Below are 16853 nucleotides of genomic sequence, written 5' to 3'. Positions count from 1 at the left end.
CGCAACGTAGTGCGCATCGCCAGAATTGTTGTTTGCAGGAGAGTCCTACTCGCGTTTCTACCGATGCTGTCACCGCTAACCAGACGTTCAATTTTGTGCCATGTAAGGGAACAAGGGATTCGAACTTTCATTTATTGAGCGATCATTCCATATTGTACAGTCTTTCCTGGTAATCTTTATTTATGAATAACACTTATCTTGTGAAATAGCACAATGTACAACGTTTCGTTCAGCAGCAGTCAAAACACGAAAACATGTAGATCCTTCATATCCCCATCAGCAAACGAGGGGCTCTGAAAAATGAGACAATTAGTATGGGATCACGCATTCTGCAGCACAGCCATAGCTTACTTTCAAACCAATCAATCTTTGCTCGTCGATCATCACGCCCGAAAAACCTTCAAGTTCATCTCTCTGACAAACGCGATAGGGCAAGTTTGTCTCAACAGGGTCTGGGAAAAGGCAGTCCGACAAGATGGTCGTGGGGTAATCAATGACCTCAATGCTCGCTTTGGAGTCCGGCTGCAGAGGGAAGACATGCCGCTTAGTTTTGCGTACATTGAAGTCCAACACTTGCATGCTGCCAGATAGTAACGGAAAGACTACTCGATAGCCATGGACGTATCTACTCAAAGACCGATCAGCGTGGGTCGCGGCAGGAATTCTCAGCTCCTTCTTACCTCAACCACTGATATGGGGCTTGATAATGGAGCATGCGGCTCTCATGCGGGCCCCACTCCTCCCAAGGCACCTCCAAGGAGCTTGTTTCTCTTTGTTCGTGGTATTTCCGTATGTACCTGAGAGGAGTGCTATTCTTAAAGAAGAGAAAAAACTTCGGCCTCGCGCTAGGGACATTCGGGTCCACCTGTATATAATTCATGGATAGAACATACATCCGTTCCTCCTGATTGGTCCAGAAGGGCGTGTTTGGAAGACACCTTGCCACAAAGGGACCGGTATGAATCGTGCAGTGCACCAAATGGGTGAGGGACTTCAGGGGAGGCAGTAATAGGGTCGCGACATGGGCGATTTCCTGTTGATTTTCCCCAAATGTAAATATTTGGATCGAGCCCCCGTCTTTTCCGCGCGTGATCATGTACGCACGGTTCGAAATGAAGGAAAAGTCGCTGATATGATTGGGCAATTCGTCGCCGTCGCGATCCTGCAGAGCCAGTGTTGGCTATCAGCTGCTAGGTGTTCATAGACAGGCGCTTACGACAAGTATTTGACCTTTCTTCCAATTCCAGATTGTAATGCGAGGACTTTCAATCTCCATCCAAAACATCATCCCAATCACATCATCCACGATCTGTATGAATGCACTGGTCATCGTAAATGGGGTGAGGGTGCGAAGAATAGGAAATGTCGCTTCGGGGTGCTTGACGTTGGAGGAGATAGTGCGTATGTGTACCTCTGTGTAACTAGAATCATTCACGCTACATACAACGATCGGTTATCTCTGCGACGCAAAGCGAAACACGACAAAGACGCACAAGTTGTCATCAGATTGGACAAGAGCGATGAGGTCTTGCGATGGATCGATAGCGAAGTCTCTTGTCGAGATACCTATGTCTTTCCGAACCAGCGTGTGTCCAGGACCCGACGAGGATGGCAGCCAGGAGGAGATGAATTTTTGTGAACCAAATTGGTTGGCAGGGCCTCCCGAAGGTGATGTCTTCGCAAATATACCTCCTACAAGCTCATATGCGTGGCAGGAACCAGGCATGGGTACCCGAACCTCTTTCTTCCACTCAAACAGGGTCCACGCACGACGGAGGGTACGCAGTTGTTCCAAACGCTCTGAAATGGTGACGGTGCTCTGGGGACCATCAACCATGCAATCGAGAGCAAGCTCAATACGATACTGGAGCTCTGCAGAGGAATCGATCACGCTATTCAATTTGCGGCAGACCTGGAAATTAGTCAAGTTTGATGTCACAACAAAAGAGTAGTATGGCATACATACAGAGGAACATCGCAAGATAGATCGACCGTCTACATGACGAAGAATTTCTACCAATAACTCAGAGGGCAGGAGGATAAAAGTAGGTGTTTCCGAGTCTACTTTTGTTGTTGGCAGGCTGTCCACCACTGTGGTCGGCCTTGTATCTTGCTTCGGTGCGATCATAGTAGCTCCTGCTGTGGGCGCTTAACTGTACTTGGTGTAACTTTGTTGAAATGACGCGGCTGCAATTGAACGTTACGTAATTGAATTTGTGGCGCGCCGCGCATGTACTATCCCTTACGCTCTATTCGTGACGGTCCACAATTTCGTGAGTCACACTCAGGTCACGAATAGTAACGGACAGTCACACTGGCCGAATCTACAGTCCGCTCGGCAGACGTTAGAATCTTCGTGATTCGTGATTCGGGATTCGTGAACTTCAACAGTGATTGATTAGGACGCTACTTATAAGTCTGTGAGCTACAGTATGTACCGAAAAATTATATAGAACTAAATGCAATCATTAATGATGTGTAAAATATTGCTGAGGGAATGTATGTGGATGTGGGTATTGATGCATACTAGTAGATGGATTATGAAGTCCGTGACTCGGACTCGGATGCGCGGGTTGAGCAAAAAAATATGGTGGATGTGGTGCAGGGACACTGAAACCAGTGTAAAAAGACGGATGTGTGGAATGTGGTGGTGGCAACACTGGCAAGTGCCCAGGCTGGAAGGAACTGGGGGTTGTGGAAAGTTCTGGCGGCAAATTCTGTTGTCGCCTCGAAGTTGAAGCTGCCGCTTGTAAGTGCCATTTGTGACACCCATGAGTGCAGCCTGGATCCTGGACTCGTACTTGGGGTCAGTAGATGCCGCCAGCTTGCCTCTGTGACGTCCCATGGCATAGCGATTGAGCCCAGCTCAGCGCTCGCTACTTGCTCACGCGCTCACGGATTGCAGCTGCAATGAAACACGCTGTTAAATTCAATGTCCGACGTCGGCAGCCTCGGCAGGTGACACTGAAATCGTGATTTTGGCTGCTGTCACGCTGAAAACACGATCTCCACCATTTCTCAACAGATTTGTTTCATTCCACTTGGAATATGCTAGTATATAATATATAGAATATACTGAGTGAAGTAGCTAAGTAATTACATTGAAGTTGAGTGCTGCAGACAAAAATCACGAAATTGTGGACCGTCACGAATAGAGCGTAAGGGATAGTATGGAAGCCCGGACACTCGCGCTCAATTACTAATCTAAAATTACTACATATGGCAGTCGGACCTCGAACACCATACGTGTTGTATTTGTTGTAGGATTCATACATCTAATTTCTCTGTACCCGCTCTTGTGGGAAAATTCTCATCCTTTTCATCTGTGCGAGCCCAGTTGAGTGCGTTGGCTGATGATGATTTGTTTGCAATGTGTTTGCCAGCAGTGAAAGGTCACGACTTGACACTTTGCCGGTACACTGTTATCTGTGGTTATCTAGAGGTGTTATATGGCAGCATTGTCTCTGCCACGCTGCACCGTGTCCATAACAAATTGTTCAACAATCCGAGATGTACTTCAACGACAAGACATACTTCAACGAGTTCCAGTGCAATTAATAAAAAATGTCTGAGTTCAAGCCCCAAATGCCTCAAGTGCAAACCCTGGCCATTTGCAGAAGTTATTGCAAATGTGACCCTTCTCAAATTCACTAACCGCTTCACTAATATTCCCCTCCCCAAAGATATCATCTCCATCACTGACTGATGGGTCTGTCATGATCTGTGGGTCCGTCAAGAGCTCTGTATTGCCTATTTTTATTGGTAAGAAAATCGAGTCAGGAATGAGGGTAGAATACCAAATACCTTGATAATCAGAGATGAAGGCAAGCCCGCTGGTCTTCACATATTGTACATGCTGCATAAAGGCCAGAAATAAAGCAAAGTCAGTAGCCATAGTCTTCTGGGTCAAGCAGCAGGGTTTGGATCCATGTTGTGAATAAACTTGGTGAAATCACGACCCTCATCTCCTGCAATCAATAACTTCCTCAAGGAGGAAAACCGCACATGTGGTACCAGTCTTTGCTGAAGGTTTAGCACCACCTGGAAAGAAAGATATTGCAAGGCCTGGCCTCAACAAAGCATACATGTGGGATATTGAATGGCGGAGACTCAGACGTGCTGGCCACAGCGCGCTCAATGAAGTCATAGACAAGACCTAATAGGGCCTTTGCCCAGTATAAGACGTTCGCCTCCCTGAATAGCTTTGGCATCTCGTCTATCAGTGCAAAGCATCCAATTCTGAAATCCGTACTGGTAGCAGACACGCCTGGTGGATGTACCCTGTAGAATGGGCATTTCACAACTATGTCCTGAAGTGTCTCGGACCCAAGACCCGAGCTAGGAGGAAGCATCAGTGTGAGCCATCCTTTATGGGCTGTTTTGAATCCAGCCTATCCCAATGATGCCATCAGAAGATGTATCAATGGTCAGGTGGCCGACGGATGAATCAGCAGTGTTGATGGAAAATGAGTGGTAATTGGCATGCTCCAAGAGGTCGCTGAGGGGTCGTGTGGGTATTGAGTAGAAACAAATATTTTCGTTCTGTAACTTGCCGACTAACAGACAAATGAGTGACTTAAATATGTTGAAAAACTGAAACATACCCTGCTTGATATTTAAGTCAGTGCCTCCCCCAATTTTCAAGACCTGCTTGAGTTGGTCGCGATTCGGAGAACAGAGTTGGGGTGTGGGAGGAATACTTGACTTTTGGGGAGGTGATGTGGTACTGGAAGTAGAACTTATGGCCCGTTCATGTGTTTGTTTGATAGATATGACAGTGGACACCCTTGGTACTGGTGCACTTAGTATGGTGGTGCTGAGCTGAGGGGTCGCAGTGACAGAGCCCCCCTGGATTATATGAGAATAAGTTGGTGCGAAGACTAAGGTACAACTATTAAACTCACTGCTACAGATACCCTTGGTACTGGTGCGCTCATGGTGGTGCTAAGCTGAGAGGTCACAGTAGTAGAGTCCCGCTGGGATTATATGAGAATAAGTCAGCGCCAGGACTAGCATACAATTATTTTGCCAACTCACAGTAGCAGACACCTGAGAAGAAACAATGTTGGCACTAAGCTGAGAAAGTTGGTTGGCCCTGCTGGATGATATGAGGATAAGTTCAGTACCAGGGACTAGTATACAACTAGCAAACTCACCGCTTCAGATTCCTCCTGCCAAAGTTCAAATTCCCTGCCACTGACTCTCTGGGACAACCACCATGAGTGGGAACTGCTTTGTCTTGAAGATCGGAGGTTTGGTTCCTTGTGCTGGCTGCATGCACTGCAAGAGGAAGTATGGTTCCAATGGTGGGTGAGTTGAGAGGTCCCACCCATGCAGAGTCTTGCACTGTGAACTCCTTGTCGCACCATGCAAACAAGTCAGCGATGGTATGTAGTTTGGGTAACACCATATCTAAAGCCAGTCTCATGAGACCTGGCGCATCCATGCGGGCATCTATATCCTTTTTACCCTCACAAATATTCTAAATGTCATTAAGTCAGTGGTACTGTCAAGGGAGAGTCAAATAGAACTCACCGCAATAATACTTTTTTCTTACGGCCCCCTGCTTCATGGATAGCAGAAATTTCAAGTGAGATGGTGTCAGCAATAGCAATGGGAGTTGAATACGCAGCCTTCGCCCACTACTGATGCTCAGCAGCATACATGTCATGGTGCGACAAATAACCAACAGGTCCTCTTGAGCCCCAAGAGGTAGGAATGTTAACATCGGGGCCGGAAGTGCGATGTGGACAGTGAGACATAGGTGGTGGGCCCATAGAGGCATTGGTCCAGTTGGACACCGCGACCACGGGAGGCGGATTGATACTGGCTATTGTGATAATTATCAGCCTGAGACGGTCCTATGAAGTATTTGAACTTACATCTTCTTTGTGCAGCATTCACTGATTGCTGAATTATACGAGGATCGGGAGTAGTTCTTTGCACATTCACCAATTGCTGAATTATACGAGGATTGGGAGTAGTTCTTTGCGCATTCACCAATTGCTGAATTATACAAGGATCGGGAGTAGTGTGACGGGATGATGCTGATGCTGAAATAAAGAGTTAGTGAGACTGATTGATGCGTGCCAAGCCAACTCACCTGCAGTTATTGGTCTCCTTGATGTTGCTCTCTTATTTTCGTATCTTGCATAGCAAGCGGCACAGACATTCCGGCCAGCCTGTCCAGGGTTGATGGTAGCAACATACAAGCAAGGCTCGCCTGCCTTGATCAGAATAGCACAAGACGGATGCTCACAGACTCGGTCCTGTGTAGTGTATGCATCTTCAGTAAACTGGGAGACAAGTTCAGTGTTTGTGTGTTCAGCCATAGAATAGAGTGGACAATAGAGTTTGTACTTACTACTGAGACAGAGCATGGTTTAAATACAATGAAGGACACAGATACCATGAGATGAGATGCGGCCTACAGAATGTCAGCTTCAAGTAAATAGACTTCCCACTCAATATGACTTACCATACTGGCAGTGACATTGACAGAGTGAATCGTATGTTTGGATACCATGGAGTAAGATGCGGTCTACAGATACCAGCTACAAGTAACTAAAATTCCTGCTGAATATGACTTACCAAGAGTATTTTGTCAGAATATGATGTACCGGAGACACAGATCAAGTGCAATGCATGTTTCTCAGGGATCAGAATCCTAAAGCGTGAATCAATGTAGACCCGCAGGATTACAGATGGAAGTTGAGCTTCAAATGGGTAATTTGAAACACTTGAAGGATCGGGAAGAGGCACTCAGGATAGCTGCATGGATGCCATTCAGCGGTTGAGAATGGTAGGAGTGCGGAGGATTGCAGAGGATTGCAGAGCTTTAAGCACCTGATGTTACACCATGATAAGCTGACCTTGTATCGGTGTTTAAGCTGCCCTTGTATCGGCATTTGATCTTGGATGTATCTGTAGAATAAATACACTGGCAGTCGCCCTTAGACAGACCAATCTGATGCCCAACCAAAATAAACCCTCTTGTATGTCCATTCCTGATTCCTGTTATTGTATTGCACTCAACACTGACTTGTCTCTGACTCAGCGCCACTGGAGGTCATTGTGCCGCACATCCTCCATCTCTGGAAGGCACGTCGGACTGACAAATAGATTATCCAGGATTTACAGAAACATTATGATACCTCGTGATATGGTTTAGGGTGCATCATTCACTACTTTCCTCTGATGCTTATGTTCTTACAAGGACTATATTAGGCTCACTAAATTTCTCCAAATTCGCAACAGAATGGGCCTTCGAAGGACGCAACAGCAAGGCCATACGGTCAACACTATCCGCGATGCAATGGCCGACCTGCATGAGACATATCCGAACGCAGGAGCACGTGAAATGGTCAACTTGCTATTTTATGAGCGTAGCCAGGTAATGTTTTTTCAGTCAAAAACATAATTTTAACTTATTCATCTACTCTTATTGTGTAGGAGCGTCATGATATCTTATTTCGCTATACATGAACCAGAACTTGTCCGGCAGCATAAGGCTAGTTGCCTTCGAAGGAGGTGATTCTGGGCTGCAGGCGTGAATGACATATTTGCAGTTGACCAACATGACAAATGACTCAAGTACGGTCTTGGTCTCCATACCGGCATCAAGCTGTTTTCAGGTCACATCATGTGGATTAGGGTATGGCACTCAAACCGAAACCCACAGCTTATCCTTAGTTATTACCTTGACACGCTCGAGAAACTTGGACGTAAGTCTTTTGTCTTCTAAAATCATATCTTTATTGATCTACCTACTCAGATATGCCTATGGTCACCCAAAGTGACCCTGGATCCGAAAATTTTGGAATTGTCAATGCCCATACCATGCTCCACCAATGGCATGATCCTGCCCTACAGGGTACCCTGCAGCACCGCTGGATGCGGAGTAAGAAGAATGTAATGCCTGAGATTACGTGGTCACAACTACGACGTCGTTTTATGCCAGGATTTGAAGCGCTTTTGGACCATGGTGTCCTGTCAGGCTGGTATGATACTAACAATACTCTCCAGCTGTGCATCCATTTTTTTGTTCGTCTCACATTGATACTAACTCAGGATCTTAATATTAGGATGTTATTTCGTTGGGTAGTTATCCCTTGGTTACAGCAAGAGCTGGATGCATACCAGGACCAGCTTAATAACACTGCCAAAAGACGTGACTGAAACAAAGTTCTTCCTCACGGCATGCCAAACCTTATATACCAGTCAGCAGAGGATTTCGGCATGCTGGACTTCAAAGTAAGTGGTATGCACACTATCATTGTTTGGGGTGTGACAGGACTTTTTAACAGATCAAGGTGGAACACGAAGCACTGGACCATGTGCGCAACATTTACATTACACCGTCTCACCCTGTCTTCGATCTGGTGCCACGCCCCTTTGGTGACAGTGTCCAGCACTGCTATGATGAACTAGGATGTCCGTTAGTCACGAGGCACACTGTCTGGGAGGTCTATCTGCGCTTGCTTGGCATGCTGCGCCGTGATGAGATACCACATCATATTGACAAGCTTGGCAATGTAGAGGAGGATATTGATACACTACAGCTTCTAGAGGATCACGATGAGTTACCGTATCGCGAGGAAAGTGACGGAACCTACTACATGGGTGGAGTAGGCGGAGGTCTCGGACTTGGTATGTTGTCCTCTTCATGATGTGAATCAGTACTAACATTTACCTAGGTATCGAGCATTTGAATCACCTAGAGCGCCTCGCTCGTGATGAGGAGCCCGAAATCACTCTTAGTGTCGATGAAAACGATGGACTGGATCATGCAGGGTTGGTGGTGTGGGAGTTCTCTGATGACAGTGGTTCATCAGATACTTCAGACGCTGACTGGTGACTTAGATAATTATTTCTTGTACTCGTGAAATGCTGCCTGTGTTAACTGGAACCTCGCCAATGTGTTAAAAATATAGTTGTTTTTGATTTATTCATCAGCGGATTCGCATTGGCAGTGTCCATGGTCCTGACCGTATTTCAGCTTAGTAATTGAGCGCGAGTGTCCGGGCTTCCATACGCATGGGCTTGATTCAGAGATTAACACATCTAACCACGTCCACGTGAGTAACTTATGATCTCGCACCTAACAAATGATGAATGGTTTTGAGACAACTACAGCTGATTACTTTGCCTTTGAGCTCTCTAGATTTAATACAGACTCAGTCGCAGTCGTCCTCTTTGCCGATGGCACCAAGATTGGGGTTGCTCAGCTTGTCGCCGATGATGTTTCTGCAGCAGTTACAAATGTGATTTCACATGAGAGATCGGCCCTAGTGAGTGCTTAAGGCCCTTCAAGAACTCTCGCGTTCTACTAACGAAATTCAGCTGTCGCAGGCCATTCCTTTATTCGAGCCCCCCCCGTCCCATAGCATCGCACAGTGAGCTAAACTTATTTATACTGACGACCAAAACTCGATGTCACATTGTGGTGTCTGGATGTATTGTCGACACCACGCTACAGCACTCCGTCATGCTCTCGCACGTATTATGCTAATTTTTTAATGCACTGGCGAAAACAAGAGCGTCAACACTCAGTCTCGGCAATAGGGCCGCCTTACTCGAACACTGCAGGGTTGAGCAACGCTTATGCGCAAACGAAGTCATTTATGGAGTCAACCACCATACAGCCTTTTTGACATTGACACGGCACATGGGATATAATTTTGCCACTGTATCCACAGAAGTACTCGAAATCACTTTCGTTGTTGTAACCTCCGAGACCCGTTGAGCACCTCGTCTCATCTGTGCATAGCCGTAAGCAGTGTCTAGGCAAATCAAACACGGTCAGGCTTTCTGACCATTGGATTCTGCTTGTACTAATCCTCCAAATTTGCCCTGCCAAACAAATACTTGCAATGTGCCGCGTGTCCGCTATTTTTGTCGCCCACATAGCGGCTATTTGTGGTTGAATTGCAAGTACAGTTCCCAAGTAATTGGTCCACCTTTGGACGATGAACGATGTTCAATTGGCTGACTGATGTCACTCAGCCTGCCACAGGTACTACATATAATAATAGTCTCTCTGGCGTCGCTGCGATGCGTCGTCATGGACTCCTAGTACTTCAGGGGATTCACAGCTCACCTTTTCCGACGTGCAGATCCTCATTCGGGGCCGGATAGTGTTTCGCGCTCTCACTCACTTTCTTAGTCTGTCGTACCTCTGCTCCTGTAGCTCCACGTTAGAGTAGAATGCATTTATCTAACGATCTCTCTTACAAAACTTTGGCGTCTGAGCGTCAACCAAAGACAGTCTCTATTAACTATGGAGGGTATCTCATCAATGTAATAATTCAATAGTATCATTGTAAAACATTGTCACAATGTGACTGGGAGTTTTACCAAATTGTGCGCCTGTGCTGGCACTTTGTCAAAACTCAGCCGAAAGTTGGCCGAAAGTGTTTTTTGCTCCCGACACTAGGCCCGTACTCCACAAATTGGAATTTACAGACGAGGTGTTGACACCGACCTCCCTAACGCAGCTCACCTATTTGTCTAAAACATGAGGATGACGAGAAATTCCTCTGGGAAGCCACCCATTCGTGTCTCTAGATGAAAAAAAAATACCACGGACTCACGGAGAATGAGGTGGCACAGTTTTTTCCTGAGCGTACGACAATGAAAAGGTTTTGGCTGCACCATACACTAATCGTGTAATATAAAAGCCGTGCTCCTCGTTTCGGCTCAGAAAACATCATCAATATTCTACCATGAAAGTCACTTCACTCACCACTATTGTCATTTCTGCCGCAGCAATGGCTGGAATAGTTATCGCATCTGAAGACCTGTATATAGCACCTGAGGGCCTACCCTGTTGGCCCAAGGGTGAGTACTCTCGCGGCCTATTACGCGCAGAACTGAGACCGCGCATTTGCGGTTTATCCACAGATACATTACAGTGCTCGACGGCCCTCAAAGGTTACAACAACGACAACGATTTCGCGTTTTGGTGCGGGGATTACAACGAGATCGTATCAGACATGACATGTGACTGCAAAAACTGTTGTGTCATAAGTAATGATGACATGGACTACAGCTGTGGTTAATGAGTGAGTCTGTCTTTCCATGCTGCCTTTGGAGTCTGAGTGTTAATGTGCTTGTCTAGCATGTTGTGCGTAAGAGGGCGGGAATGCTGCGACCTAGTATTAGGGTTTAAATTTGTAGCGATCGTTCCTCCTATGGGCTCAAGCTACTTCTTGCGGCGTGTATTAGCAGCCGGCTCATCCGCGTTGTTTGGATCTGAATCCCGCGAGTCAGATAGTATTTCATGATCCAGGCCCTGCGGAAGTGACAATACCTATGTGTGCGATCGAGAAGTTCAAGACACTAAGGTCCTGTTGTAACTCGGGTACCCCCCTACGCCTACCGTGACAGCATGACCAATCATGTAATTTAGCCATATTAGGTAATAGTCGTTCATCGCAAAACGACAAGTCAAATTCTCATTTTTTCACTGACATTGTCGACACCACGCTACAGCACTCCGTCATGCTCTCGCATGCATTATGCTAATTTTAATGCACTGGCGAAAACAAGAGCGTCAGCACTCAGACTCGGCAATAGGGCAGCCTTACTCGAACACTGCAACGCTTATGCGCAAACAAAGTCATTTCTGGAGTCAACCACCATAGAGCCTTTTTGACATTGACACGGCACACGGGATATAATTTTGCCACTGTATCCACAGAAGTACTCGAAATTACTTTCGTTGTTGTAACCTCTGAGACCCGTTGAGCACCTCGTCTCATCTGTGGATAGCCGTAAGCGTGTGAGAACCAAATATCACCATGAACCTAGACTCTACCACAATTTTTGGGAGGACAGTTGGATACATATTAAACCATAGTCCAATATGACATACAGTGCCCGAATGTAAAATTACATGATGAGTGAGAGAGGGGAGCAGAAACCATGAACATGCCATCGTATAAATTAGTCTGACAGGAATAGCGTTAAAATGCAGTAAATGAAAAAAAAAAAAAAAAAACATCGACAAACTGGAATCGATATCATACAAGTGGACGCAAAACCCGAAACAGCGAAATAATACAAAAACAGTAGTCATGGTGCCGTGAGAGCAGGTGGCATGTAGTGGAGGTAATGCCGCATGGCTAACTGTGCGCGCCAGCTTACGAGAGTGTTGATCGAATTCAAGAGTTCTCCAGGACGAAGGGGCTCTGGAAAATAAGCATCGGTGAGACTCGGAGAATGTATGGGTAGATGAGGTACATACTGGCGATGTGATCGTCCATACCTGCCTGCAGGCATCGCTCGCGATCACCGATCACTGGAAAGGCAAATTAATAAGTACCATCCCTGAGCCTTGATATTGTGACGTACTAGCATGAGCAGTGAGGGCGATGATAGGAGTTCGTAAGAGTCCTTTATGCATCTCATACGCTCGTATGAGCTCAGTCGCCTCCAATCCTCCCATGACAGGCATCGATACATCCATCTTAAGGAATGATAATTAACTACTATGTGCCACCGAATAATAAATAACTCACCAAGATAATGTCAAATGGCTTGTTTACTTGTACCCGTGCCTTGAAAGCTTCGACAGCTAAACTTCCATTCTCCGCGATCACAACTGTGTGCCCATACTTCTCCAGGATCTTGGCTGCTAATTTCTGGTTGATTAGATTATCCTCAGCAAGCAGAATGTCATAGACAACATTATGCGGTGCCGAGATAGGTGAGACAGCATTCGGCTCCAGGTCGGAAAAGAGGGCGGAAGCAAGGTCTTGGATTGTGACAAGTCAGCCCCACATCACCAAAGCACATCCTCGTACTACTCACAATTTCGACGTGGCATCGAAGGTACCAATAATGTGATGGGAATGGAGCGCGGGTGTTCATATTCCTTAATATCCTCGATCTATGATCTCCTGCAGCGTACTTTGAAAAATCTGCGATGTGACCGTGAAGAAGTTGCTTCTCTTCGAGACCTCGCTCTCGACCCACATGTTGTCTTGCATGAGGTTGACGAGGTGTTCGGAGATGAAAATTTGGTCCAGACCGGTTCCTCAATCGTTTCGTGTATTCTGCCAGAGGGAAGGTCAGTGGGCCCACCTGTCATTATCATGATGATGTAATAAGTGACTTGGGATTAGTGCTCTCCCACAGAAGTCGGCACTTGCAAAAAACTCGCGTTCTAGCGACTTGAAAACAAAATTCTCGACTCAAATATCATTATCTCTCTGATACAACTGATAACGAGGTTGAACGACCCCAATTGAAGCAGAATTGAGTGAGATAATTCAAAGTGTCACCTGCCGATGTGTGCCGTGACGGAGTTTCAATATTCACTCTGGCTGTCGAGCTCGCTCCGGAAGTACTAGTCACCTGTGATCTTATGGTGAGTCTATTCTTTATTTACGACCTTGATAAGCCTTTTTTTCGCGGTCACTGCGAATATCCTCAGCTGAGTGACACGCTGTCAAAAGTTTTACCCACTACTGACTTGGATTTCTAGTTCATCAACTCAACGGGCTTGTTCAGTTCCATCCGATTTCAAAGTGACGTCGATGACAAGTTAACTACTACTCAGCATCCCCGGTGAGTCAGTTAATCCAATCTCAAGTGACTCTGATTCCCTAGCTCGCACTGGAAAACTCACCATGGCAACCATAGTCCGCGACACTCAAATCTGAGTTCGCATGCCAGCTAGTCAAATGTCTGGTTGGCATCAAAACTATTGACCGTCCGACTAAGCCTGAGTGTCTGGACGTTTTGACACATCGTCCGTTGTGACGTTCTGGGATGTGTAGTGTCGTTTCTGTGAGGATGATGATTCGCATTGTGTCATGACGAGTCTGTGCTAATGAAACCATCTTTGAACTTGTCAACCTCTACATATGAATTTCTCCTCATTCCCCTATGTTAATCGTTACTGACCTATTGATAATAGAAGACCGCAACTCAGCCTAATTCCTCTTCTTTTTTTAGGTAGGCGCTGGGCGAGCAGGTCTGGTAGCAGCGCTGTCACGACCCGAACCCTCGCAAGAGACAGCGTGGTGCTAGAATACGGGTGCATTATACATTTCAATTCTTGTTCTATACCCCCGGTCTCATTAAACGCACGATCAAGCTACGCGCCCTCGGAGTCTTCAACTTTTGAACGTTCGAGAAGTCAACGATCTGGGGAAACGTGCTCATATTATCCGTTCATACAGCCCAATCCATGCAACATTCGATGAGGGAATCTTCGATGCATTCGTGGGCCGAGGCGTCTATTTCCCAAGCAGCTTTGTTTTTTTCTTCTCGAGCACCTTCCTAAGACGTTAAAGTAGTTCCTTGATGTGGTTCTTCGATGCCACCTAGAGAAGTTCTCATACACTACGGTCGAGATGGGTATCGAATTGCATTCAGTGTCACATTATGTCCGACGGACGAATTTTTTCCATCTTTGGGTAGTGACCTAGATCCTACCAAGGTCATTCAGAGCGAGGCTTATCGTCAAGAGCACATCATTGATACCCACGAAGGTTGCCTTTGACACTCCGGTCTGGGTGAGCGAGTCCAGGTGCTTTCGTCATTTTTGTCTATTGATGCGGGTTGCTTAGGGCCAAAATCCGCACGGCAAACATGTTCAGCGAGGGTCGAGTGTTTGTTGTGGGTGGCATGCACTTCTGCTGTTCAATGTCGGTGCTTATGGAAATCGTCATAGATGCCTGTTCAGTGTGTCTATTTTTGAGTGCTTTCTTGGAAAACTGTTATTGCAATATCCAGCGTCTACAATTTAACTGGTGACCTACTTGCTCGTTTCTCTACGAACAGTGACTCAGTGTATCAGATGCCGTGAGTCTTACAATGTAGCGTGTACGACACAACTGACCGGACTGTATACCAGTTCGATATAGGATGGGAACTCATCACCAAGTCTCTTATTGAGGCATCTAGCGCTGTGTCTCCCTGTCATCTCCGAGATGCCCGAGATGACCACTGGGATTCTCAACCCGGCAATTACAACAAAGACTAGAGCCTTGACCATCGACGAAATCCCGTCCTTTCATGCTCTTTATCACTGATGAAGGGTGTTATCCGTAAGCTGGTAAACACTGTCGACTTGCGGATGACACCCTTTCGTTTGAGATCATCGCAGATCTAACCTCAAACGAAAGGGTGCATCATACCCCCTATCCTCATGTTCATATAATGTCATCAGGCGGGCAGGAAATACAGTCTTCACCCAGTCGCTGAGTCCCGCGATCGAAAATGCTTGGTACATGGTGACATCTGATTGCTATCGTCATATCATTTCGTTACAAAGGCTTTTGTACACTGTATCTTCACTATCTTTTTTCATTTACTTTTGTAAATAAGCACAGGGTATCTTGACGCTGGACAATGCAGCAAGAATCTGTCCTGAGATCCAGGACTGTGCAGAGCATGAGAATGGCGGTAGACAAACTCAAAGAAAATTGTTTGCGACTGAGCTTGGGCGGTAAAGATGCAGATAAAACGAGATAGTGGTTTTCGAGGTTAGATTGTTGAACAGTTGGACTTCGACGAATCGACGATGTAGTGTTATAGGTACCTGTGCATTTCGAGTCACTAATGCGGCATACCTTTTCGACATATCGTTTCTCCATATTGTTATCCGGCTGGTCGCCATATAGAGCTCTGCTGAACGCAAAGGGCTGCACAGCATGAGGGACACAATTGACACCGAGCAACCACCGGCAGACGAATCTCCTCGGTCCAAAGAAGAAACCTAACCGTCAATCAATCGCTCATACCCTCGCACCGAGGATCTAGTAAGTCACTCACTCAGGACTAGAAAATACACTCATTATTGTGCCTCTATTCAAACTTCGTAAGGACCCAGGCATACCTTCCCAGGTCTTGAATTCAAACCGAATGAGTTTAATTACCAGTGTGTACGACGTGGAGGAAGGACACTGTCACGGTGTTGTGACATTTTTTTCAATATTCTAACCTCTTGCAAGACGGTGACCAACAAAACGAACTTTGTATGTATAAAGGACGCAAGGGAACGAACATTTGTTGAGACTAATCGAATAACCCCACCCTTTGAATCATCATCACAGCATTCTGACCAAGATGTCGATATGAGGTGGGGCGATGTTACTGACTGATTGTCGGGGTACACCTACTATAACAGGCAGCCAGAACATGCGTGTGTTGGACCCAGCTTAACCAGGAGCCAGTAGTCGGTCAGCGGACAGCTACGCTCGATCCATTTGAAATTCGAGGCAACACGCAGAACGACTATATTCCGACAGCAACTGCCAACGATATTGAACGATACGAATCCGGCAGAATAAAAGCCAGCACGTTAGACCTGACCAACGATTTGTCAACGATATGGTGCCCAACTGTTAGAGTTTGGTTATCCGGTGGCGCAGAGGTTACCGGTGCCCGGCCCGGGTACCCACCCCGACTGGCGCAGAACAACTAGGATTCCAAGCACATCCATTCGCCAACACCGCGACTAGTACTCAATCTCCTTTCAACATTTTACAACTTGGCCCTTTCACTGTGCTCGCCAATACCGTCCATGTATTGATCATACATCCCAACCTTGCCATCGGCTTTCAGCAGCGCATATCGTTCTTTCGTTTTGCGGGATTCACCCCGGACATTCACCAACTTGACGACAACATCAAAGCGCACAACAACGTTGGGAGAGATGGGCATAAACGGGGCAGTTTGAGTAGTATTCTTGCATGAGTCGTAAGTGTGCTCTGCTCCATATCTCGATTCATATCCCATAAGTGACCTTCTTGAATGCAGTAACACCTACGTCCCGATACAATCACCCGTACTTCCCTTTGGCAGACAACAGTTCATTTTATCAGTTATCAACATAGAAG

At 46.3% G+C, this 16853-nt stretch overlaps 4 protein-coding genes across 4 annotated transcripts; 1 reads left to right on the top strand and 3 right to left on the bottom strand.

Annotated features, from left to right (window-relative positions):
- Positions 1–104: 104 nt before the first annotated feature.
- On the bottom strand, positions 105–2178 carry EDB93DRAFT_1207852 (uncharacterized protein). The gene is made up of 6 exons (XM_041451008.1): positions 1967–2178; positions 1494–1912; positions 1217–1436; positions 681–1162; positions 352–625; positions 105–293 (listed from the first exon to the last, which is right to left on the bottom strand). The coding sequence occupies exons 1-6, from the start codon at positions 2126–2128 to the stop codon at positions 240–242; spliced, it is 1611 nt and encodes a 536-aa protein (XP_041306451.1). The 5' UTR covers positions 2129–2178; the 3' UTR covers positions 105–239.
- Positions 2179–3574: 1396 nt separating this feature from the next.
- EDB93DRAFT_1251643 (uncharacterized protein) lies at positions 3575–6526 on the bottom strand (the record flags this gene model as incomplete). The annotated part of the gene is made up of 14 exons (XM_041453180.1): positions 3575–3750; positions 3805–3856; positions 4086–4391; positions 4441–4556; positions 4605–4848; positions 4905–4976; positions 5038–5095; positions 5157–5482; positions 5547–5642; positions 5691–5830; positions 5883–6053; positions 6104–6296; positions 6365–6427; positions 6479–6526. The coding sequence occupies 14 exons, from the start codon at positions 6524–6526 to the stop codon at positions 3575–3577; spliced, it is 2061 nt and encodes a 686-aa protein (XP_041306450.1).
- Positions 6527–7258: 732 nt separating this feature from the next.
- On the top strand, positions 7259–8857 carry EDB93DRAFT_1104965 (uncharacterized protein; the record flags this gene model as incomplete). Its single annotated transcript, XM_041447463.1, has 6 exons — positions 7259–7393; positions 7595–7724; positions 7775–8043; positions 8221–8253; positions 8307–8649; positions 8697–8857. 6 exons carry the CDS (start codon positions 7259–7261, stop codon positions 8855–8857), a joined length of 1071 nt encoding a protein of 356 aa, XP_041306449.1.
- Positions 8858–12075: 3218 nt separating this feature from the next.
- Positions 12076–12829, bottom strand: EDB93DRAFT_1251641 (response regulator receiver protein; the record flags this gene model as incomplete). The annotated part of the gene is made up of 5 exons (XM_041453179.1): positions 12076–12191; positions 12248–12301; positions 12355–12469; positions 12522–12757; positions 12814–12829. 5 exons carry the CDS (start codon positions 12827–12829, stop codon positions 12076–12078), a joined length of 537 nt encoding a protein of 178 aa, XP_041306448.1.
- Positions 12830–16853: the final 4024 nt, after the last annotated feature.

This window comes from Suillus bovinus (genome assembly GCF_016758785.1).
Source record: "Suillus bovinus strain UH-Sbo-P2 chromosome Unknown EDB93scaffold_38, whole genome shotgun sequence".
Classification (NCBI taxonomy): Eukaryota; Fungi; Basidiomycota; class Agaricomycetes; order Boletales; family Suillaceae; genus Suillus; species Suillus bovinus.
The sequence above is the reverse complement of the archived record's forward strand: the minus strand, read 5'-3'. Positions and strand labels throughout refer to the sequence as shown.

Bases quoted from the DNA above. Each gene is read 5' to 3' on its own strand.
- EDB93DRAFT_1207852 (XM_041451008.1), bottom strand. From the start codon at position 2,128: ATGATCGCACCGAAGCAAGATACAAGGCCGACCACAGTGGTGGACAGC. The intron at 1,437-1,493 runs GTGCGTCTTTGT...CGTTGTATGTAG, and splicing joins GTCCAATCTGATGACAACTT to CGTGAATGATTCTAGTTACA. The intron at 294-351 runs GTAAGCTATGGC...CTCATTTTTCAG, and splicing joins AAAGATTGATTGGTTTGAAA to AGCCCCTCGTTTGCTGATGG.